This window comes from Amia ocellicauda, chromosome 10, assembly GCF_036373705.1.
Source record: "Amia ocellicauda isolate fAmiCal2 chromosome 10, fAmiCal2.hap1, whole genome shotgun sequence".
Lineage (NCBI taxonomy): Eukaryota > Metazoa > Chordata > Actinopteri > Amiiformes > Amiidae > Amia > Amia ocellicauda.
Genome location: NC_089859.1, coordinates 32,336,073 through 32,362,469, shown reverse-complemented (window position 1 = coordinate 32,362,469; position 26,397 = coordinate 32,336,073). Strand labels below are relative to the sequence as shown.

The 26,397-nt window shown below is 36.8% G+C and overlaps 1 protein-coding gene across 1 annotated transcript in view; it reads right to left on the bottom strand.

The window, feature by feature from the left end:
- Nucleotides 1–366: 366 nt before the first annotated feature.
- angpt1 (angiopoietin 1) overlaps nt 367–26,397 on the bottom strand; it is a 95,985-nt gene continuing 69,954 nt past the window's right edge. The window contains exons 7-9 of the mRNA XM_066715964.1: nt 25,415–25,581; nt 4,636–4,766; nt 367–1,556 (exon numbers count right to left, since the gene is read on the bottom strand). Of these exons, the coding sequence (XP_066572061.1) occupies nt 1,396–1,556; nt 4,636–4,766; nt 25,415–25,581 (459 nt within the window). The 3' untranslated portion in view covers nt 367–1,395. The remainder of the gene's footprint in view (nt 1,557–4,635; nt 4,767–25,414; nt 25,582–26,397) is intronic.

The window sequence follows — 26,397 nt, the reverse complement described above, 5'->3', positions numbered from 1 at the left end:
CAAGTATGTTGGATACACCTTTTAAAATATACATTTAAATGTGTGGTAATTAAAACACCATGATTATATCATAGGAGGCTACCCTATTTACTTAATTTCAAAACCTCTTTATTTTGTTTGGGGCTACTTCAGATTTAATTGAATCAGAGTTAAATGTGTGCCTACTCTATTTCCTGTCTGCACCCGTGGCAACACTTTCTTCTGTATTTTCTCTTGGAGAATCTAATTTACTGAAACATCTATATAGAAATACAATCATTTTCATTTAGGGCTGAAAATTGCATCTCTACTATTTGTCTGCATAAATATAACTGATTAAGACTATATCTTTTGTGGGGATTTGATGTATTAGAAATATTAAAGCAATCATGCATCACATGCTTTTATTGAATTGCACACTATGACAGGTTTTGACAATTAGTTACAAAAAAATAATCAAACAATAAAAATAAATCTACAATTAAATGAGGTAAAAGCAGTGACATTGGAAGTATTATTAATTCACAATGTACATATTCTGGTTCTGTAGAAAGTTAAACAGAGTAAAGAGGTGCTTTCCTTAGGAAAGTATTTTTAAATATACAAAAGTAAAATGACACCTTTTTTTGTATAATATTTATAAACTTGTCATTGCAGATGTTTTACAAGTTCCAGATTCTGTTTTGCAAACCAGTCACTGTTCTCAGTATTGTTGTATGTAGCTAAATGTAGCTAAAGTGCTGTCAATTATATGCAACTAACAGGGCAGTACTTTACTTCGGAGCACTTGGCTCACTGTGATAGCTATGCTATCCACCGAACATCATTTTCCAAATAATTGTATATTTTAAATGAGATAACTATGTATTCTACATTCCATTGAAGGTGACTTTCCATATTTTTTTCCTTTCGTCTGTCAATTATACACCGAAATGTCAAAGGATATTTCAGGCTGTTGCATGTAAATGAGATATTTCAAAAGTTTGCATTAGATAAAAATAGTATTCAAGATCAGTTGAGTGCTGCACTCCAAACATTAAAAAATAGAAAAATGACAGTTTTATGTTTTTACATAAAAGTTCTTTCTCTGCCATCAACAACCAAAAATGAAAAATTATACTATAAAATATTTCAGAAGGCCTCAAATGAGTTCTGCTTTATTAGTTAGCAAAGCCAAAACGGGACCAAAATGCATTATAGATTCAATAGTTTTCCTTCAGACATCTGTCTACGGCCATCACCACCAAAGTCAATAAGGCTCAAAAGGTTAGTCTCCCAAGATATGCTTAAGAGTCAATATTGTGCTCCATAAGTATGTTCCCTCTTTCATGCTGCTTCATCATTGGAGGGAACGTTTCCAGAACACTCTTTTCTGCAAATGCCAGTTGTGTCAACAGCATTCATGGAAAGATTCATTCAGAAGTCCAAAGGTCGGATCATCATGGTTGTGGCACTCAGGGAATAGCTGGGGCCTTTGAAGTAATGCCATTTGATGCCATTCAGTTTGCCAAGGTTCTGTCCCTGTGTGTAATACATCCCATTGAGGTTGGACGGTCCGCAGGCATCAAACCACCAACCTGGAAAAGCAGAGGTTGAAATGAAACATCTGAGATTTTAGACAAAAAAGTCATAATAATGGATGGGTTCCAAAAAAACAATACATGGAAAACAAAACAAAAGAAAAAAACAACAACTCCATTGTGACAAGTTATGGTTGATCAGAGAAGACAGATTTCTTCAAGAAACATTGTTACCAGCAAGGAACTAACCACACTGTTGCTCAAAAAGTACAACAATAGCATTTTTACGCAATTTTCCTGATACTTGCCAGATACTTAAGTCAGTTACTTAATTATCTGGCCTTAAGGGACAAATTGCCTAGAAAATATATATTGGCAGTCTTGTAAAATATTGTATACATTCACATCCATTTGCATGTATTAAGTCTGGATTAGACTATTTTTGTGTTAAAAAAGGCATTATTTCTGAAATAAAAATTTGCATATATTCCATATTTTGTATAACATTGTTGTATTCTGGATTGTCAAAGCCATGACTTAGCGGAAGCAAGAGTCAGACTCTGAATGCAGATGCCTGATTTGTGCATTTTAAAGTGAACAAGGATCTCTTCACACCTCATCGGGAGTCTGTTTCAGGCCAGGCTATGGAAAGCTTATACAAAATGAACACATGCTATAGACAGGCTCCAGGTAGACTCTACAAAATCAGATCTTGAGTCAAATTCAGTCAAGCATTACACAACTGGCTTCACTACGGACAGACTCCAATCTGAATGATCAAGGCCATTCACAGGGCATGGAGAGAGCTTCCTTCCTTGTCAGAGCCATGTTTTCCACAGGGATCTCATCCCATGCATGAAGCCTTATCAGATGAAGGACAAAATTGTGACAAATGCTAACAGACGATGCAGCCTATCTGAGCTACTGTGCAGCGTAACTTTACACACTGTTGATCCCATCGTGTGCCTAATATAACATACCTGTCCTCAATCACATCTCCAGACCCTTATCTAAATACCAAGCTAAATTGGGGCTCATCAGAAAAAAAATGCATTAAGTGCCTGCAATTGCAACTTTGAAATCAAGCCCAACCTGGCAATACAGGCAATCTGCTATAAGGTCTTTAATGAAAGAGACAACCAGCACAGAGCTCCTACTGGTACTCAAATGTATCACAACGCTCTCTGATAGCTGATTGACAGAGCATATTCTTTGCTACTTTCAGGTCTTTCCCACCTCCTGTGTATTTCAGGCAATGGCAGGAATGACAGGAAGGATAGGAACAATTCACAATGACATTTAAATGTATTTCAACTCATTTATGTGAAAATCCTGTCAGTCTGTACTGGAAAAACCTGACAGGCTGATCTCAGGTGATTTTACTAGCTCGTATTGAAATGTCACACTTGTTTTACTTCTGGTTCTTCAGCTTGATTAGCTCAGATTTATGGAATGCTACCCCCCCTCATATTAAGAATATGTGTTGATAATTTGTGCCAACACGTGCTAGTGGGACATTGGCATATTCACCGGTGTGAACTACCCAATCTGGCATGTGTCTATCACACAGCAGGGCATGCACAAGTCTTAACAGTGTCACATACCAGTCTCAGCAGTGACATTTCAAGTCTAGACACGGAAAGACACTGTGTATAGTTTGGTATCTGTCCCTTTTTTTGTACCTGTAAGCCAGGATTAATTGTATATGGTCATCAAGCTCCTTCTGTGAAGCTGGAAATGCCTAGCAATAGCTACTATCTTTTTTCAACGTTTCATTCGGTTTTTACTGCAAAGTGAAGCAGCTCCTGTTTCTTTTATAACATGGACGCATTTGAAAGAAGCACTAGTATGAGAAGCACTGAACGTTCCTGTCAATCCAATGTTTTAGTAATGAATTACATTTACTGGCATAGTCCATATACTCTTTATTTTGTTATTGTGGTTGGCCAGATACCACCATCTAATCTAATACAGTTGCCTGTGTCAAGATCCAGTTGGATAATGTGATAATATGATGGAATGACCTTTGACAGGCTCAAGGGCTTTTTGATTTTGTGAATTGAAAACCTTTGCGGTGCATGTTTTTTTGTATGTGAATTTAAAGTGTCTGAGCAAAATGATAGGGTCCTTATTTTTCTCTTCAATAATTCAGATATTTTCGGAGTTATTGTTTTTAGTCTGAGGGAGAACTTGGTACTGAGCCCTACATAATGGATGCACCCCATGAGCTTTTCAAACCTGAATGTAATAGGTGCACAGTATAAAGAAACTGAAGATCCGTATGGAGTTCATTATTTTCTGATGTTCTGTGTCCTGGGCCTTTTCCCTTGCCAAGAATAACATGAAACTGACAGTGTGCTGTGAAGGATTTCAAACTGTAAATACATTATATTGTTCCTCTCCTTATCTTGTGAATGTAAGTTCCAGTTTTACTATTGCACAATGTATGGATAGAGCCTATAGGGTTGCTGCAGGCTACACCCACCCCCTCTTTTAAGGAGTTCTGATACTGTTTTACTTATAGTTGCACTAATTGTGGTTAGCACTGCTTGGGGAGGAACTGCTGTCTTAAGTATGGGCTTAGAAAGTGTTATATTATCCTTAGGAAGCTGAGAACCTGGTTTAATGTGCGTCTTGTGAATTGTCTTCCACACCAGTCAGCCCTGGGAGTGATAACTAAAGTGTGGGCTGATGCGTGGGACGAGAGAAAGGGATTTCAAAGAAAGGGGAAAGAGATACAGCAGAAGCTCATTGCAACAATTACAGAAGCTGAAAGATTATGGGAGCAGATAGCGACAGCAGGCCAATATGGTGGCTTCCCTTGTTCTCTTGAAAAGCAAAAAGTCAAGTACAGTTGAGCACCTCTATGAATCATTTACAATACTTAAATATACACAAGAGTATTTCAGAGAATTAACACACTGTTATTCTTCACACACATGCAAGTTTGAGCTAGTGGCTTTCCCATGTACTTTCTTTCAAATTAGAATGATATATAGAGTGGACCACACAATATTCATGAGCATTCTTCAACCATGGCTATCTTTTGAAGGAAACAGTGGCAGGTCTCTTCACCGTGAATACACTGACGTTAACATATGATATAAGGTGACATGTCGGTATTGTGTTACATTACCTCCTGTTAACATCAGAGCACACTTGCAGACGCAGTTGTCATTGTCTACATCTTTTGTGCTGAAATCTGCTCCATGTATCACCAAGCTACTCTGTTTTCCTGCTGTGCCACTGTGACTTTTTAGGAACAACCTGCAATTAGAAGAAGAAGATGATTAATTTTATTTCTCCAAAATCATGCACAAGGTCACGTCCTATGAGGTGCAAGGCGCACATTTAATATCCATTGAATTAACTGGTGCATGTATTTAAATTAAACTCTGTGAAGTTAATCACAATTGAAAACAGAAACTGAACATTGTGGACTGTACTTTCAATAAAAAAGTATATTCATCATAGCAGAGATCTAATATTTTTAAGTCTAAGTTTTTTTTTTTTTCTGGAAAATGTGACTGAAGTCTCAGAAGCTACATGCTCACTGTGAGATCAACATGCTGTTTGATATATTACAGGGTTATAGTTCCAAATTTGGTTTCATTGTTCCAGTTGGCCACAGGTGTAATCCCTTTGGACACTATAGGGAGGATATTTTTCTCTACATGAGCAACTGGTCCAAATTGTGCTTGACAAGGAATATTCCCAATATAGATACACAGCATATATTGTCTGTTTGGTGAATACATTTATTTCTGGCACTGCCAAAGAAGGTTATATAAACAAGGCTCTGATGGACAAACTCCAGTTGTAGTGAAACCTAAGTCAAGCAGTATGTTTTTTTGTTTTTTTTAATTAACTTTTAATGAAAGCATGTGGTGCTTGTAAATTCCTACAGGAGCTAAAGCACTCATGTGTGGTTTACAAGACCATCATTTAAAAAAAAGTAACAAACACAGCAGTCTGGTGTCTCAGAATGGTGCTATCATCCCCTCACCCCACTGGAAATATAGTGCTTTGTTGCAAAGTATGCCCAAGACTAATGTACAAATAAAGGTATTATTCACTGTACTGGTGTGATATCCAGATAAAAATACAAACATTTCACTTCTCACTTTAGCTATAAGAAGGGTTCCTCATGTATTGAAAGATACCTCAGAGAATGTATGCTGAGAGACACCTATTATCATTTTTTACACTACCTAGTACTCCATTCACACAGAAACAAATGCTGGCTTTTGAAGGTCGATGCAGTACGTTAGCTAACTGGCGTAACCAATCAGAATAGCGGTGTGTTTTTGCATTTTGACCACAACACAACCACCTTTGACCAAGAACTTGTGACTGTAACCGCAACGAAAAGTGGACCGGAGTGTTAAAAATGTCGTCGCAGGAATTCTGAGTGTTACTGATGAACCAACAGATTGGCAACATATGTAATGCTAACTATTGTCACACATTATATAACAATAAATCATGCAAAATATAATATCTCTATACATAGGCAAACTGCATTACAGACTGCATTACAGCACTGACGGTAGTTTGTCTCGAGTTATTTATGGGAGTGATGTCAAATTTATAAAAAATTAGTTGTTTTTAACAATCAATCAAATGGCTGTTCTGCACACCCAGACTTTTGGTATAGATATACAGTGAGGGAAAAAAGTATTTGATCCCCTGCTGATTTTGTACATTTGCCCACTGACAAAGAAATGATCAGTCTATAATTTTAATGGTAGGTGTATTTTAACAGTGAGAGACTTAGTACTTAGTACTTAGTGGCAAAACCCTTGTTGGCAATCACAGAGGTCAGACGTTTCTTGTAGTTGGCCACCAGGTTTGCACACATCTCAGGAGGGATTTTGTCCCACTCCTCTTTGCAGATCCTCTCCAAGTCATTAAGGTTTCGAGGCTGACGTTTGGCAACTCAAACCTTCAGCTCCCTCCACAGATTTTCTATGGGATTAATGTCTGGAGACTGGCTAGGCCACTCCAGGACCTTAATGTGCTTCTTCTTGAGCCACTCCTTTGTTGCCTTGGCTGTGTGTTTTGGGTCATTGTCATGCTGGAATACCCATCCACGACCCATTTTCAATGCCTTGGCTGAGGGAAGGAGGTTCTCACCCAAGATTTGATGGTACATGGCCCCGTCCATCGTCCCTTTGATGCGGTGCAGTTGTCCTGTCCCCTTAGAAGAAAAACACCCCCAAAGCATAATGTTTCCACCTCCATGTTTGATGGTGGGGATGGTGTTCTTGGGGTCATTCCTCCTCCTCCAAACAGGGTGAGTTGAGTTGATGCCAAAGAGCTCGATTTTGGTCTCATCTGACCACAACACTTTCACCCAGTTCTCTGAATCATTCAGATGTTCATTGGCAAACTTCAGACGGGCCTGTACATGTGCTTTCTTGAACAGGGGGACCTTGCGGGCGCTGCAGGATTTCAGTCCTTCACGGCGTAGTGTGTTACCAATTGTTTTCTTGGTGACTATGGTCCCAGCTGCCTTGAGATCATTAACAAGATCCTCCCGTGTAGTTCTGGGCTGATTCCTCACCGTTCTCATGATCATTGAAACTCCACGAGGTGAGATCTTGCATGGAGCCCCAGACCAAGGGAGACTGACAGTTATTTTGTGTTTCTTCCATTTGCGAATAATTGCACCAACTGTTGTCACCTTCTCACCAAGCTGCTTGGCGATGGTCTTGTAGCCCATTCCAGCCTTGTGTAGGTCTACAATCTTGTCCCTGACATCCTTGGATAGCTCTTTGGTCTTGGTCATGGTGGAGAGTTTGGAATTTCTTAAAGGGAGTGCTCCTAATCTCAGCTCGTTACCTGTATAAAAGACACCTGGGAGCCAGAAATCTTGCTGATTGATAGGGGATCAAATACTTATTTCCCTCATTAACATGCAAATCAATTTATAACTTTTTTGAAATGCATTTTTCTGGATTTTTTTGTTGTTATTCTGTCTCTCACTGTTAAAATACACCGACCATTAAAATTATAGACTGATAATTTCTTTGTCAGTGGGCAAATGTACAAAATCAGCAGGGGATCAAATACTTTTTTCCCTCACTGTAGATATACACATAATGTAATGTTGTCCTTTTTTCCATTTATTTTAGGTGATTTAACTTTGTTGCAGTATATGTCAAGACTCCATAAAATGCCTCTCTTTACGCGACTATGAACCGAGAGCTCATACTGGGGTCACTGGTTCAAATGTTCTGTGAGCGCTGGGTCCAGTGACCACACCACAATAACACACAACTAGTAGATATTATGTGCATCCCTTTACCATCTCACAAGCTAATTAAAGGTAGGTCTGGTCAGTTAATGTAGGGGAAACATCAAAGAAATCAGATTTTGTCTGGATAATAGGGGTTGGTGGTGCTCTTCTGTATTACAAAGCCCAGCCCTTGCCTATATTCCCTTCTCTAGTTTAAACATAATTCCCAACATCTCTCCATCTAATTTAGTTTAGGAGACAGTTATTTCTAAAGTGTTTTTAATTCTTGATTAATTTTATCAACACACAGCTGGTACAATGAAGTGCATTATTAAAAGACTTTATTTTAGAAAGAGGTCCTTTGTACCTTTAAACCCAAGTAGGAAAAATATTATGTGAAAACACAAAAAAAAAAAAGTTTTCTGTAAAAAAAAAAGAAGAATCCAATTGCACGTTTTCAATGGCTGCCTGGTTCCAAGGACAAGCAAAAGTAGACATTAAAGAAAAGACAAACAACTGAAGAAAGCAATATAAATTACAGCTGCACAAAATTTATGACTTGCTAGTGAAAGAAAGGGTATGTTTAAGAAAACAAAATTGACCCAAAAAAAAAGGAACTTGGACTTTAAAATTGTGAATGGAAGCGATCAACCTCTACCCAAGAGCAAAAGCAAGAGAGTTGGGTTGTGGATGTAACCTTGGTTATCTGAAATGAGGAAACCGTTTGCCGAGGGAGTTTGGGACATCACCTACAGCATACCTGAGTCACTGCATGCAGGGGCCTATCAGCACCTTTGCTATAACTTAAGGCTTTTCAGAGCCTCCGTGTGAAAGGTGATGCCCCATACTCCCTTGAACCATTTAGAAAATGAAAGATAACAGAACTGTTCCAGAGATTGCTTAATAACATGATGTTGTGTTCTCAGATTGTGTGTATTTCCTAGTTTGATCTGTTTACAGTTCACTACATAGTAAAATACTTTATCTCCATATGATTTAAACAGGGTCTGTCAATTTATAAATATTACAAACATAGAAAGACAATATAAAATGGTTTGCAGGCTAGATTTCAATAAAAGGTCAAGGATCCAGATAATAAATCTAATTGAGTTCATTTTAAGAACTTACTAAAACAAAAGTAGCCAAGTTTCATTAAATAAATAATAAGTAATAAAGGAGTTGTGCACAAGTTTTTTGGATTTGGAAGTATAAACTCTAAGGGGAAGTGTTTTAGTGCCAAGCAATTATAATTCCAAAAAGGCAAAGGCAATAATTTCTGATTGTATTCTGTTGCCTCTGGAAATAAAGCAGCATTTTTATTTCTATTATATATTACTGTAAACAAAGATGCATCTTTCCATTTCTGATGAAACGAATACATTTGTACTGGAAATCATCTGAAAGTGTAAAATAACAATTTCATCATTGAGATTATGTACAGCTTGCATGTGTGTAGTTAAAAATATACTTTTACAAACCTATTTTTTATAATCTTGAGGTCTACATTTTATGCTGAATAATTTTTAGGTTCACATGTAACTGTATTCTTGAAGGAATCCAATGTGCATTCATGCATTGATTAACAGAAAACAATTCTTTAGGGTCCTTTCATTTTGAATTCTGAACAGGACAGATTTTTGTACTGCCCACATAATGGTTCTTGAGATATAAAAGAAAAGTGTCACTGTATTGAAAGTGTAATAATTCCCTCCTTGTCTAGTTTTTTTGCATTTTTGGCCAGGTACAACTGGTACAACTAAAATAAATAAATAAATAAAATGAGGATTAAAAAGACAAATAGCGTGACTGGATCAGCAGAATTCACTGAATATATGATGACGTTAATTGTATTTGATCAACAATGAAGTGGATTACAGTCATAGAAAATTCAGATTCCCATAAATTATGCTGGCTTGCCTCTAGTGCTTATACATTGGGGACCTTTCCATGGAACCAACATTCCTTTGCAACACAATGCAACAAATTAAATCATTTATAATTCTCTCTTCTTACAAAAACTACTACATTTAAACATTCACAGATAACGGTTAACTTTCTACTGTTTTCTGCTGCTGATGAATAAGTGCTTTTGAGCCTGTGCAAATGTTTACATGTGTTCGTTTTCCAGATATCCCTCGATGAGGCTATTTGGCTGTCATCAGTATTCCCATTTTTTTAACAAAATGACAATTTTAATTAGATCTTGTTTTGTTGCAGATTCCTTAATAAATTGTACATTGTGACTACATTGTAACAACATTTTGCCTGGGAAATATACCTATGGAATGTAAATTTGAAGACTCACAGATATGTCAGTACAAATTTGTGAGAACAAAAGTGCAGTAGAACCACAACATTTCTGCAACCAAGAACTGGTGTTACTCTAAAGCTGTGACATCACCGTGAAATTACACTGGGGGACAGTGTAAATCTACAAAATCTTAAGTATTTAAAACAATTTTGAATGTTGTCAAATAATGTAGAAAACAGTATTGAATAATAATATAAATATTAGAGACCAGTATATATTACAGCTGTATTTCCATTTCAAAATAATAATAAAAAAACATGAAATGTAAAAATGTAAAATACTAACATTCATATAATGAGAATTAAACATCTTCTACTAGTGAAATAATTTTAAAAGTCTGTAATTTTAATATAATATTATGTTTGACAGAATAAAATCACCAACATAGTATAAATGTTGCAAAAACATTATTTCCGCCACAACCAAACCACAACCTTACAGCAACGTTTTGAAATGTTGTGACAAGGTTGGGTGTTATGGTTCTTGTATAGTACATCCAGCAGTGCGTATTTCACATATCTTGGATTTGACTTAACATTTTCCAGTATATACTATACTTCTGTTTTTCAAACTCACAATCTTCAATAATGTAGAGCAATGACACTGTAGTGAAGTTCTCTGAGAAGGGGTTTTGCCAAATAGTGGTCTACTATTCAGAATACTGACTGTGGTACAGAATGGCAGATCAATCAGTTAATAGGCATTGTTAAGAAGAATCCTCCCAGACCTTCAGGTGTGAACTGATCTGATATTCTGTACCAAAGAATTTACTTTATAAGCAAACTAAAACAAATACAGTCTTTCCTTGAGACTACAGAGTACTGTCCTCAAATGATAAACGACTGTATAAAACAATTGCTCTTAGATTCAACATGGCACAGAACTGCATGTAAATCTCAATACATTATTTGTGTACATGTGGAGCATTTGTATCTTTTTACTCTCTTGCAACACATATACAGTACAATAATTAATCACTGACTATATTAAACTAATTTGGTGCTTTGCTGTTTCATTGAATTTGTTACTAATGTAAGACCAAGCTTAACTTACACATGGAAACACTAGTGTAGCACACTCTTTTTGTTGTTATTTTTTTCCCTCTCTAAACAAATGAGACAACAAGTATACCAGCAAATTGAAGAAAGAAAATTTCTGGCAGTTTCGGTGTGACAAATGGCATGTCACAAGTAGAACACAAAGCCTATGTCATCTCTCAAGAGAGAGGGAGACATAGCCTGGAAACAGAGGTCAAGGAATTCCAGAGATTTTGCTACATTTGCAAACAACCACATACAATGGACTCACTAAGAAAGCACAGCTATTCATTTCACCACCACCTATATAAATTATTATTAAGGTTAGGAGAGTGCAATTTGTTACTTGTCTTTTTCGGGCTGACAAACGATAACCGCCAAACCTTTCATATAAATTATGTTTTCCTTGCTAATCGGTCTGGCATGTTTTGTTTCATTTTCACTCACCTAGCAACAAAAGTCTTTCAGGATACAAACACGCTTTTTAGCTCATAATACATTATTCATCTCAGTGCTGCAATTGTACATGTATGTTTTTCAATGGATGACAATTTAGTTCTGCATTTCATGTCTTTATATAGAGACATGAACAAGTTTGATGCACCATCTGCATGCAATCTATAGGAGGCCCATCACACTACAGGACAAACAACTTACAATTGTATTCAAAAGCATTCACACTTCATTTGAATCTCAATGATAAGTGCTGATTCATGGTTACATTTTGTTCATTAATGATTAGGAAAGTTTCTCTCTCTCCCCTTCTCTTACCCCCATAAAACGCTTTAGTACACACTGTGCCTATATAAATATCACACAAACTGACAGTGTCAGGGTATTATCATTTACACAGAGTTAATTGAATATATATGTATTATATAAAGTAATCTCTCATGCTCTGTTTAAACACATTTGGCTTGATCTTTAAACTTATTTGAGGGGAGGTGAATCCCGATGAAAATGTGTTTAGATAAAATTGAATAATCAGTTTTCCATTTAACCTGTCCAAATGGATGAAAAACTCCAGAAAATGATACATTGCATTTTAGTGGAATTGCCCGTTTTTCATGTGTGTGTATTAAAATCATTTTTTGGAAGTATTGAATAAATACATCTACAGGCAGGAGAAATGAATGTTCGGTTATTATGAAAGGTAACAATGAAATCTCTTTCCTTGGGAAGGATTGTGTACATTCTATGGCATAATAAATATGGTCTGTGATTAATACTACTGCCTTCTGGATAGCTTGACCTCCTTTCCTTGGAGTAGTTCATTTATGGTATTGGAACTTCAAAGTATATGCCCTGTATCAACAAATTACTTTGGAAGTGCAAAATAAGAACAGCTTGCTGAAGACTTTAACCTAACAGAAAAAAATCTGAAGGAACAATACTTGCATTTCAGTTTTCCTTTTGTAGAATATTGCTTTTAAGACCACAATTTATGAAGAGTTTGTGTATCCAAATGTATCTTTTTCAGGAACTACAGTAAAGCATGTCGTACAGACCCCTCTTCTGCTCTAGTTGGTATAGCGTCAGTAAATGCCATTCTGCAAATGCCATAATTGCTCACTCGCTGACAATGCGAAGCAGAATAGAAGTGATTCCTTCTTAGGCTACCATTGTCCCTCAACGGCAAAAACATTTGATTACAGTTCTCCAGAGAAGCACATTTGTAAAATGCTTCAGACTTGCGAGCTAGAATTAATACCACACATGGAAGCTGAAATCTAAGCATTCATGTTTAAAGTTTTGTTTCTATTAGGTAGCCATTTGACCTTGAACTCAGCTCTTTGATCAGCAGACGAAGGAGAATGAACATATCAGCACATCAGCAAATTGTTTTCCAGCTGGCACTTATTTCCAAAATTGCTCTCCAGTTAGCTCCATGCAAAGGTTAACAGGGTGCAAACTGGATCATTTCCTTTTGAGGGAGTAGATGCACGTCAGTGTGCACTCATATTTGTTAGTCTTTCTGTCCTAGAATTTCATACAGTGCAATATAAAGATACAGGCACCTTGTTCCAGAATAACTATCTACAGTTTCAAAACCCTGAAGCATTTTCATTAGTGTTACTAAAGATCTTCTCCAAAGACTTCTTTACAGGCAAGATTTAATCTAATTCTGCCATTAAGATTTGGTATAACTGAAATGGCAGTTGACAGAAACCTAAGCCTATGTAAATAATCTCTTAAATGTAATTACTCCATTCTAGCAATATGTTGAGGCTATATATGCTTTACGAGTAGGAAACACAAATAAAAGTAAAAATAAATAGTAGGCTATAGCTCACAGTTCAAATCACCACACATTTAAATTAAGTAACCCTTGGTAAATTCTAGTTATGAAGAACCTTAGCTATACAATATATCTTTTAAGAGCAACTGATTTATACTGACTACGTCTCTCGAGACTTTTTCTTTCGTAATTTTGAAAAATGTTTTATTTTGGTAATTGCAAACTGTAGGGGGTCAGATCTCCATATCTCAGTAATGGCAAGTCGAAAGGTCCCCTGTTCCACGTCATTCCTAAAAAACGAATTAAAAAAATGGCATGTCTTTAAAAACAAAATCCTACAAAGAAACACTAAATATATATCATAAGATGGTCAGCTCCCTGATATAATTTTTCAATTGTAGTATGGATAATTCTGCATGTTTGAAGAATTGGCCTGTTTGCTAAAAAGGATATTAAAAAAGATGTAGAGTGTCTCCATTCAGAAACTAATAACAAAAGAATAATAAAAAAGTAAGAGTAGGTTTCACCCAAAGGCATAAAGTATTTCCAAGTTCCATACTGCACAATTATCCATCTAGGTAGTCTTTTTAACTTCCTGTTAAAGAAGTTACTATGTTAAAAAAACAACAACTATGAAATAATTATCATGTAATGCACCTTTTGAATGAGCAAAAAAAAAAAAAAAGGAAATGTTGGTTTTACTTGAGCTTTAAAACAAACAAATACCTCTTGCCCCATTTGTCTAGTTTGTAAGTCCCCATTTAATGAAACCACGTGCCCTGATGAGCTATGAGGCAGTAAGACTCATGATAAAATATACAAATGTACTGTCTAAACATATCTCAACTCCCTCAGCGTCACTCAAAGTTGATAAACAGTCACATATGAAGAAACGGTTCATTGCCTTTTTCACTCTTTGGTCTAGAAACATCACCATGACTGAGCCAGAAGGCTTCTTGTTTGACCTCTTCTATGTGTTAAAATAAGGATGTAGCTAGTAACAGCTGAAACCAAGGAAATGTTTTATTTCACTTTAGAGGCCTTAAATACACTTACACAATACACAATGTCCTAGAAAAGACAGGCTGGAGCACCTTACAATTCTCAGGATGTTCTCTGTAATGTATGAAAACAAATCTTTTGGCTGACTGCTTACTTCCTTAATAACTATAAGCATATTTTTAGGAGGGAATGATTATATGATTAAGTATTAGTTCTCTCTTGTTTTCTTTACTTCCAAAGTAGCTTGTTAAAGTAAGATTACCCATAATATCGTTATATAACAAGTTGAGATTGGTATCTTAATAATTTAAAGTAGTTGTAGCTATTAGAAAATGCATTGACAAATCAGTAACATTAAACAATCCAAAATGGACTGGTCATGAATGTTGTATTGGCTTCTTTTCTTTCCAGTTTGATGCTGAGTTTTTGCTTTTAGATAATCAGGATGATAATGAAAAAATACCTTAATTATGTTTCAAAGTATACTAAGACAATGCATTCTTAACAAGATTTAAAGTCAACATTTTAATAATATAAACAGACATGCATGCACACACACACAATTTCTCAAAACAACCAATGCTTGATCGGAACACAGTTTAGACACGTAAGTGATTTAATTTAATGTATACATTTACACCTACATTGCATGTGTTTTAAATTTGACTCTGCATTGTAATTCAGTCATAGTTGTGAGAAACTGCATGCTTGAAAGATTGAATTTCTTTTTCTCAGTATACAATGTAGGTTTGTACTTTTTCAATCAGGGGCCCCTATTAAAACCATTGGTTTGAAGAAGTTTCCCCTCTAGCCAAAGTTGGAAGCACCACAAGCCATCTTCAGTGTATTAAGAAAAAAAACAATATTGCTTTTATGGCACAAAGAAACAATTACATTTCAGTGTATCTAATTATTCAATTAACTTTCAGTGTCTAATTACTCATTCAGTTACCACTCTACATTAACTAAATTGTCAACAGACTCTTTCAATGACAAATCACTCAATCACCCAAAACAATAATACCTTTGTCTACAGTTAAAAAAAAAACAAAAAACATACTCTTGTGTTTCTGTCTGAAACTCTTAGCAATTAAATAAGTAATGGGAAGCACTTTCTGCGACAGTGTTGTGGTGAGCGCCAAACTTAGTTTGAGGATATGAACTGTGAAGCTTTTTGAATATATGGTGTGCCAATACTTTCATACTTCATATAAAAATGCTTTTGGTTTCCTACATGTGAGCCTCTGGTTTTAACATCATTAGCACACTCACAGGAATTGTCTTCAAAATGCTTCTACACAACCTCTCAATAGCATGAAAGAATGACACGTGCAACTGTTAAAGATTAACACAGAAATGTCACAACAAAACTTAATGAAATTGATTTTAAAAAGGAAAAGTATGAATACATTCTGCCGATTGATACAAATTTAAAATATTATGTTTAAACCTGCAAGGGTAACCTATAATAGGAGAAAATAAATTAAATAAACATTGGAAAGAATGTAGATTTAGTTTTTGACATGATTTAGGTAAAGGGGCTAGCCTCTTGTGTTTCTCTGAATAATTATTATGTTCACTTTTTCACTTCACTGCTCATTTTCTTTAACCTTTAGACAGACTTAGCTGAAAGAGAGTAACTGGCAACACTAAGAAAATGGCTTATTGGCAGATATCCATTATTATTATGATAAATGGGTATAATGCTACAATATAATACTCTGAGATTTTAAATTATCATGTGCGCAATTGGGTTTGTGCATATTGTAGTCCGATACAGCTGTCGATGCCAGAATGTCTTTATTTCAGTTTAATGAAACCCAAGTTATATATTTTGAGCACCTTCATTCTTTAATAAGTATGGATATTACTAATGCTCAATGAAATTCAATAAAATATGCCTGAAGTTAAGTGTGTAACTAGGAGTGCCAAAGCATCACTAAAGACATAGCTGGTATCTCCATTTCACTTTGTCTTAAGATTTACGGTTTGCTTTGGATAATTTCCATGAAAAGCACCACAAGATTGTCATACCTCAAGAATTTGAGACAGTAAATCTATTTATAGAGATATGCAGAACGATTAATGAGATTCCAAAAATGTGTGTCAGTCCGAACAGCTTTTGTAATTTCCCAGATGTTTTGCTATACAACACAAATGTACACACAAATAAATCCAGCATGTAAACAGAACTAATACATCCAGTAGCAATCGTTTCTAACTCACATATGTGTTCGAGACAGTTTAAAACAAAAGCTTTTGAAATGTCTATGAAATCTGGTGGTATGAATTATATTTGAAATGGTTTCCAAGTACTGATGTAGATGGAAGGGTACAGTAAGATTTAATAACAGACAATTCACAGAGAAACACTAAGAATTCCTTTTTGGGCTAGTTTTATAATTTATTGAGGACTGTGATGAATTCCATTAGTTTCTAATGCAAAACATTCATTTCTATTTCTGCTTTTTAGTAATATGGGGTCTCTTACAGCTTTCGCAGATCGATACCTCCAGCTTCCTCAATTATTCAGAATTAATGAAAGCCACAATGAGATGCTTTGGACTTATGAACATCAATGGAAGATTCTACCAAAAAATGTTTACATTCTCCTTCATGGATCCAACTAAAATCCACTAATCTATGCTTGTGTTTGTGGATATAGCCTGGATTAATCTGTGGCTAGGGTTGGGATTTACATGTATAACCCACATGAAGGATTACCATACAGCAACTAATGGGTTAAATTTAATATATTCAGAGTAGCTCTGTGATTGGCTGAGGATAGCGAGGAGGAAAAAAATCAAAGAAAGGGAGATCGGCCATTTTTGATAGATTCCCCACAAAGAAAAAACAATATAGAGAGCTGCTAAACTAAAAAAGAAAATAAATACCAACAGAAAAAAACTTAGTTAAACTCAGAAGAATACAAATATAAAGAAAAGTTTTATTTATCGTTTGCTCCGTTTTAGTTTTTTTTGTTTTTTCGTGTTCTGAGTGCAACTTCCTCTTTACGGAGAAACTCTGAGATGGCGAGCCAGGACCCACTTTGATGACGGCACCGATAGGGAAGGAAGATTTCCACTGAGAACCTGAAGGAACACTGGGACTGCAAACTCTTACACTCCGGTTCAACCTCTATCCTTTACTTTATTAGACTCAACCCGGGTAGAACTGAATATAAATATATCCTACAAGGAATCTGACTGATTCTTTAAATCTGAAACTGAGTGCACAATCCTTTTCATTTTCATTCAGTTTATTTTTATTTTTTGTATTATTATTTTTGGTATCTGGTATAATACACAGTTTGGTTTGTTCTGAGAAATATATAGGTATATTTTTATTTGTGGGAAACAATCTGTAAGTACAATTCCTGGTCATAGCATTTGCATTTCTAGTAAGAGTAAACAACACAATGAGTGAAACTTCCATACTAGATGTTGTTAGCCAGCACAATGTGGACGTTCTGAAGTCCATTATTGCAAGTGCTTTGAGTCGTTCCTATTTAGACCAGGAATTGATAGACAATTTTGAGGAGTATGGGGTAGTCTTGAAAATTGTGAGGATTGCGGATGTTGCAGGAAAAACTGAAGGGGGAGTTATTGTAGAATTTAAATACCAAACAGCACTACAGTATCTTTAGCCCAGCTTACCATGTGATAGGCCTAGTCCTACAGATCCCACTGTGTATTGGCTCATACAAAGTGCAAAATGCTTTTGTGTAGCGAGTAGTGAACCCCCAATGTCAATGGCAAAACCTCTGGTTCGGGCAAGTAAGAGCTCCATCAGCAGTAATGATTTGGATTCTAGTACTGAGAGTCCTTATGAAGGACAGTGTACTCCAATGAGGAAATACAAACCAAAACATAGATCTGCTCCATTAGATGAAAGTGTTGTAAATCCCTTGGAAGTGCAACGTTTAGTAGTTGAGCATGTCATAAAGAGTCAGACATTGTCTCTTTATTCAGGGCCAAATAGACTATGTGCCTTTTCTTGCAAGACCCCAAAACCACCTAGCGAACATGATTTTGAAACGTGGAGTATTCATGTGGAGCTTCTCTTACAAGACAGCAGTCCCCCTGATGTACAGAGAAAAAAGATTTTAGAAAGTCTTCTGCCCCTGGCCTCAGATATTGTGAAACCACTGGGTTCGGCAGCAACCCCCCATGAATATCTAAAACTACTGGACTCTGCATTTGGCTTGGTTGAAGACGGTGATGAGTTGTTTGCTAAATTCTTGAACACTAACCAAAATCCAGGTGAAAAGCCAACAGAGTTCCTGCAACGTCTACACGTTGCACTTAATATTGCTGATTGGCAGCTGGTAAAGCAGTTTTCTAGGGGATGCTGGGACCATTCACTTATTTTGAGCTTACAATTAGAACAGAAAAAAACAGAACCCCCACACTTTGCACAGTTCTTACTTTTACTGAGAACAGAGGAAGAAAAGAAAGCTACAAAGCTTGACAGAATGAAGCGCCACTTCGGCAGTTCCAAATTGAAATCCCCAGTGAATGCACACTGCACAATTGAAATCAACCCTATTTGTAATAAAGAGGTTGATATACTACAGACCATAGGTGCCGAGTTTTGAAATTCCCGGGAGGGGCTGAGTTACTAAGCCGAAACCCCTATGACCACGGTCAGATAAAATAATTAGCAAGAACGGGGGGGCTGATGGTGTTTTCTCCGGTGAGACCGGGGGGGGGTCATTTGTTTTATTTTCTTCCTTGAATGATTAAGTTACTCATAAAAAATCCAGGGGGGCTGAGCCCCGCTTTTTACTGTTCAGGGGGGGCTGAAGCCCTTGAGCCCCTGCATAGTCGGCGCCTATGCTACAGACTTACATTACAGTGAAAGCAAGTCTTAAGACACAGGTTGCTGAATTAGAGGAGCAACTTGCAACTTGCAAAATAGGCACAAAGTCCCATAAGAAGTCAATAGGAGCAAGTAACAAGCCACTAGTGCAAATGAAATCTGAAATTAAAATACAGCAAGCCAACACTTCTAATATGCCAAAAGCTTGGTTTTGTTTTAAATGCGGTGATCCCAAACCCTCCAAACAAGGTCCTAGTGGACCAAAAGTATCAAGAACTCTGTGGAAAACAGGAAAAGTAGCAACTGAAACAAAATGAGTCTTTAAACTAGAATGGGTTTCAGTTGAGGGACACACTGTAACCCTACCTAAGAACAGACTTAGTCCCACATGCAATCAGAAACAGTTGACTGTTTTCAATCAGATCTTGAGTGCTACTGACTCCAAGATGGAGGATGGTGTACCAGGAGGTCTTGTGGGTCCAAAATGTACAGCCACTGTGGTCATTGAAGGAGTTAGTTGTGATTGTCTCCTAGATTCCGGGTCACAGGTCACTACAGTTTCTCAGCTCTTTTATGAAGAAAATCTTCCATCAAACAATCTTAGAGAGATTTTAGAGGGAGCAGATGGACAGACAGTGCCATATTTGGGTTACATTGTGGTCGGTATTTTATTCCCCAAAGACATTGTTGGGGTGAAAGAGAGGATATATGTTCTTGTCCTAGTAGTTCCCACCTGTTGATTCAATGCTGAAATCCCATTGTTAATTGGGACACATGCCCTAGACCAACTCTACAGTGTCAGTAGAAAGAATAAAAGTGGTATTTCAATGAAGTGTAGTTATAGAAACCTTGTAAGAGAATTGTATCAGAGACATAAGGTTCAAATGACAAATGGAAAGATGGGGTGTGTGAAAAGTCAGAGATGTGTTGTTATAACAGCAGGTCAGAAAGTGGTGGTAGATGGATATGCAAGGATGAAGCCTGTGGTAGGAGGTGCGTCAGTTCTCATCGAGGAGCCCACACAGTCACACCTGTCTGGAGGTATATTGCTCTGCAACTACATCCTCTCAGCTCCATCTCAGAACTCCTTCAAGGTACCGATTCTCCAAGATTCCCAAGCAATGGTTGTGGAATAGCAGAACAGGGCCCCATCAGTGTCCAGAGTAATTCTATACATCATAATGAAGGGCAGACTGAACCAGCTGTGTCTCAGGCATTCCAGGGCTCACCACTGTCAGACGAATGGAGGGCCCGCATTACTAAGAAGCTCAGTGAAATCCCAGAAGTCTTCTCTTCTCATAACATGACTTAGACTTTGGACACACTGGTGTGGTAAAACACCACATTAAATTATCTGATAGCATTCAAGTTCCGACCCAGACCAAGTCACCCATCTGACCATGAGGCTGTATGATGTCACCTGCAGGAATTGCTTGACTCTGGGGTCATCAGAGAGTCAGGGAGCCCATTTGCTTCCCCAATTGTGGTTGTAAAGAAGAAGAATGGTGATTTTTGTTTATGCATTGACTATCAAAAGCTAAACAACCAGACCATCAAAGATACCTATGCTTTACCAAACACTGAAGAGACTTTCACAGCTTTAGCAGGCTCCAGATGGTTTTCAGTGATGGATCTGAAGTCAGGTTACTACCAGGTTGAGGTGAATGAGGAAGATAAGCACAAGACAGCATTTGTTGCCCTTTTGGATTTTGGGAGTTTAATACGATGCTGCAAGGAGTAATGAATGTTCCAAGCACATTTCAGAGTCATGGAGAGATGTATGGGGGAGATTAATCTAAAGGAGGTGCTTGTGTTTCTTGATGACTTAATAGTCTTCTCAAAAAACATTAGAAGACCATGAAGAGCATCTCCTCTGTGTAATTCAAAGATTAAACAAATTTGGATTAAAACTGTCGCTGGAGAAATGTAATTTCTTCCAAAACTCTGTAAAATACTTAGGTCATGTTGTAAGTGAAAAAAGAGTTGAAACAGATCCCGAGAAGATCTTGGCATTAAAGACCTGGCCAAGACGCAACAGCATCAAAGATTTGAAGTCATTCCTTCGTTTTGCAGGCTATTACCGCCGTTTTGTTAAAGATTTCTCAAAAATTTTGAGGCCTCTTAATTTGGGACTTGATGGCAGGTTATGTACCACCTAAGAAGAGAACAATTAAAAAGAACAGCCACATGCTGCCTAGTAACTATGCAGATTACAAAAAACCCATTCTCGGGAAATGGACCTCAGATTGCCAAATTATAGACAAATTAACTAGCACTCCAGTACTGGGATTTGCTAATCCCAACATCCCTTGGGGCACTTGGGGCAGCTCTATATCAAGAACAGGAAGGGCAGCCACGAGTTATCACTTATGCAAGAAGGGGATTATCTAGAAGTGAGCAGAGGTATCCTGCACATAAATCTGAATTTCTTGCCTTACAGTGGGCAGTTACTGATAAATTCTCTGACTGTTTGTATGGAGTAGAATTTACAGAATTTAGAATTTACAGACCGTCAACAATCCCCTTACGTACTTGTTGACGTCTGCAAAACTTGACACTGCAGGACACCGGTGGTTAGCTTCCCTGTCTAGTTTCAATTTCAGTATTAAATATCGAGCTGGCAAGAGAAACCACAAAATTCATCCCCAGACGATTTCTGGAGCAAAGAAGAGGATAACAGAATCCGTTAATTTGCTGCACGACAATTAGATGAGAGATTTGCTTCTGACTTCTTTGAGAGATGCGGTGACAGCAGTTTGTGGAAGACACAGCATAGGCGTAGGGCACCAAGTCAGTCAGAAAACTGAAAATCCATCTATAGTGCTGGTGGAGTCGCTTGCTCTTCATATTGACGTGGTTCCAGAACAATTTGCTGAACAAAACCAGTCTTCAGGATGGAGCACCCTTCCCAGGTTGTCTGAGGCTGATTGGGCTGTGGCACAGAGAGGTGATCCGTCTATAAATAGGGTAATTACTCTACTAAGCACAGGACGGAAACCATCTAATAGAATGAAGCAAGTGGAAGATCCTGAGGTTAAGATGTTTCTGAGGGTTTTTGATCAGCTTGAGGAGCGTAATGAAGTTTTATATCAGAGACGCTGGGAGAGGGAAAGCCCACACTACCAACTTGTCCTCCCAAGTGAATACAGAAGACGAGCTCTGGATGGTTCATTGCTACAACTGTACTAAAAATGACACAATTTTCACCATACGAGCTAATGTTTGGCCGTCAACAAAGACTAGCTATAGATATTGCTTTTGGACTCCAACCTGATGGGAGTAGTGCTAAAACTCACTCCGAATATGTAACAAATTTAAGAAGCAGACTAGATGAAAGCTACAAACTTGCAACTAAGCAGGCAGAGAAGTCGGCAGCAAAGAACAAAGCCAGATTTGACTTTAAAAAAAGTCTGTACTACTCCCAGGAGATAAAGTATTGGTCTGCAACGTAGGATGCAGAGGAAAGCACAAGATTGCAGATCGATGACTCTCTACTCTCCACGTTGTGGTGAAACAGATAGATGACTCCCCAGTATATGTGGTCAAAGCAGAAAACGGAAGAGGATCATAGAAAACATTGCACAGAGACCTCCTTTTACCATGTGAGTTCTTGCCTCTGAAACCAAACAACCCTGAGCAGTCAGACCCCCGTAAAGAAAAGGAGAAACGCAAAATCCATGAATTCTTCTGAAACGGACCAGTGCCCTGAGAACTCATCTGACAGTGATGAGGATGTGGAATTTACACCTGGCATCATTCCATCGACATATCCGAAAAAATTCACCCAGGTGCTTGAGAACCCCTTTCTATCTAAATCAGACAATGACCGTCTAGATAATATCCCTTGTCAGACTGCCATTAAGACAACTGAAATCGGCCTATTGGACAATGTACATATGTCTGTAGAGGGCAGTAATGGTTGTGAGGGTGAAGAACTTCCTAGAGACGAATGGTTACGGAGATCCACAAGACAGAGGGTATTGCCTGAAAGGGACATTAGGGCACCCTCTTTCAATAGTGGTACAGTCATTGTTTTGTGGATTAGAAAAGGCAGTTACACAATCATTAGGAAACAATGTGAATCCAGTTCCCATAAATAACTGGTCATTGAGAGATTCTGAGGTGATTTGAAATCCATAAATAACATTTATTTCATGTGACAGCATACGAGGGCATATGCAGCTTTGGGGGGAGTGTGTAACCCACATGAAGGATTACCATACAGCAACTAATGGGTTAAGTTGAATATACTCAGAGTAGCTCTGTGATTGGCTGAGGATAGCAAGGAAGAAAAAAAAACAAAAAGGGAGATCGGCCATTTTTGCTAGATTCCCCAAAAAGAAAAAACACTACAGAGAGCTGCTAAACTAAGAAAGAAGTTAAACTCAGAACAATACAAACATAAAGAAAAGCTTTATTTATCGTTTGCTCCATTTTATTTTAATTTGTGTTTGTGTTCCGAGTGCAACTTCCTCTGGAAACTTGTTTTTTTATGGAGAAAGTGGGCGAGCCAGGACCCACTTTGATGACGGCACCGATAGGGAAGGAAGATTTCCACTGATAACCTGAATGAACACTGGGACTGCAAACTCTTACACTCCGGTTCCAGCTCTATCCTTTTCTTTATTAGACTCAACCGTGGTAGAACTGAATATAAATATACCCAAGGATATAAATAGGACAAGGAATCTGACTGATTCTTTAAATCTGAAACTGAGTGCACAATCCCTTTCATAAGTTTTTTTTTTTTGTATTATTATTTTTGTATCTGGTATAATTACACTGGTAATAAACTTGCCATTATTTACCAGAACAAATCAAATTGTTTGAAATCTTACGGGAAATAACAAAATCCACCATATACATTTCAGTCTTACGAACCTTAGAGTACATTGCAAATTGTAAGCCCTATTACTAGTGGTTACACATGCATGAAAAACAGTTTTGCCTAGTGGTACTATTTTTACATTTCAATGTAGGGATGGACAGTCCCAAACACTTTATCTAGACTCTTTTGCATTTTTACACAGTTCATACTTATATGGTTTGAATTGTAAAATTATTGATGTGAAAAAAAGAGTGACAGATTCAAATGGTAACACTTCCAAGACCTCCTTGCTGTTTTGTGGAAAAATTAAGAAGAAAAAAGCAGCATAAGATGTTATGTATCAGTCCTAGTTTTCATTTGTGGCTGCCTGTTATTACTATAATTTAAACATAATAACACAACACAGCAGAGGATTCTTAGAATCAATTTACATAAACAGAAAAAATATGTATTTTGAGAAAGGAACATTGCTTGTATACTGCGCACAACTTAGTTTTGCGGTTTTATTTCTTAATTTGTTTTTTGAGGTTTTTTGATCCTCTACAGAGTGCAGTACATACAAAATACCTACAAATTCCATTGCAAACACAATGAAGGGGTAGAGTCATGCTGAAATCTTTAAAAAATTAAAAATATGTCCACCCAGCACAAAAGGAAATTAAATGTGACAAAAGTATGAATGTACCTGTTATTGGTTATATCTAAATTCAAAGTTTTGTTTAAAACCTGCCACTCACTGTTTAATATCAACTAAAGGTTTGATATGTGTATTTTTGTGCTTTGACTCCATGGTGCCCCAACAGGAACGGAGTATGTAATGACTTTAAAAAATAAATACGCAGTTGAAGAAGGGAAAATAAGGTCTTATCAGAAGAGACTTGACTTCTTAGGTAATGTCTATGGGAAGACATGTAGACTCTACATTTAAATGGTCAGACCATTTCTGTTGGACATTTGATTTCTTAGGATATTCTGAAATTTTCACTTCTGTGGCTGTCAAACCTGGTAACAGCCCTTAACTGCATTTTAGTCCACCCTTTTAGGCTGCTCGATATGTAAAAATTGTATTAAAAAACAAATCTGAAAGACAAGTTAAAAATATGTGTATATGTAGAAAACATTTTAACCTTATCTACCAAGAACCCTTAAGTGTTACTTTGTGATTGGACACAGTCAGATACAGATAATGGTAATTGCATTCCAACTAATTATAATCTGTGTTTGAAACTTGAAACCTATTGCATGTTTAGAAAAGAGGATTGATGAACAGATAAGTACTTATTGCATTATTTAAGTATATATAAAAGTATTGTAAGTGGTGGCTAATCTTAGGAGAGTTTGATCACATGAAACATAAATATTGTCTCTCAAACTGTTTTAACAATAGATTGATAAAGCTGAAATATATAAACAAGCTCCACACTGACACTCCATACCTGTAATTGTGCTTCTCATTTCCAATATGAAATCTGTCATATTGAGAAAAGGCTTGCTTTCCATCCCAGTCTGTCAGTTCGATCCTCAGAGCATACTGCCGTTGACTGGTAAGCAAGAAGACAAATTCATTTCCCAGCCAGTGTTCACTAGTTGGACTTCCAAAACCCTAAAGCAAAAAGGAGGTAGTACAATTATTATTATTATTATTATATATTTTTGTGGCAGTAAAGTTCTTGTTTCCTTAATCATCATTTGGTAACCTGGTGTTTATTTCCATTAATATGTGCATTAAGGTAATGTATAACTGTTTCGTCCCCCCATCTCATAAAAATTCTCTCATTAAATTGCATTCAGGATTTTTTTTTAAACACCTTCAAACATGGAAACTGATTGAACAGTAAATATGACAAAACATCTTGGTAGTTGTACAAATTAGCGATGCTAAACAGACCTAACAGTCATGGTTACGACTACACAAATTAGAAACATATGAAAAATATGCACAGGGTACTTCTTTTCAGATATTTCCATCTAAAGTGTTTTTTTTTTTTTTACTGGAATACAGAAACTATTCCCCTCTATTTCATGGTTTAAAGCAATCAATACAATAAAACACAATGTTATGCATATATATATATATATATATATATATATATATATATATATATATATAATTGTAATGATTACAAAGTTTATTTCTGTTTCTGTTCAAAATAATTCAAATTGCTCAGTTTCAGACAGCTGCAATGTATTGTTTCATTATTAGAGTATATAATAGAAACATTGGCACAGTGTACTAGTTACCATTTAAACTCTATTCTTTAAAAACACCATCTATATCTATGTAAAGTGTACTTTGGTAGGTAGAATGAAATGGTATATTAACTGTCAAAGGGTTCACTGTTTGGTTGGTAGGCTACACATTTGTTTATCTCAGCAGTAATCAGAAAAAAACTAATTATATAGGAAATAACTAAGGTTG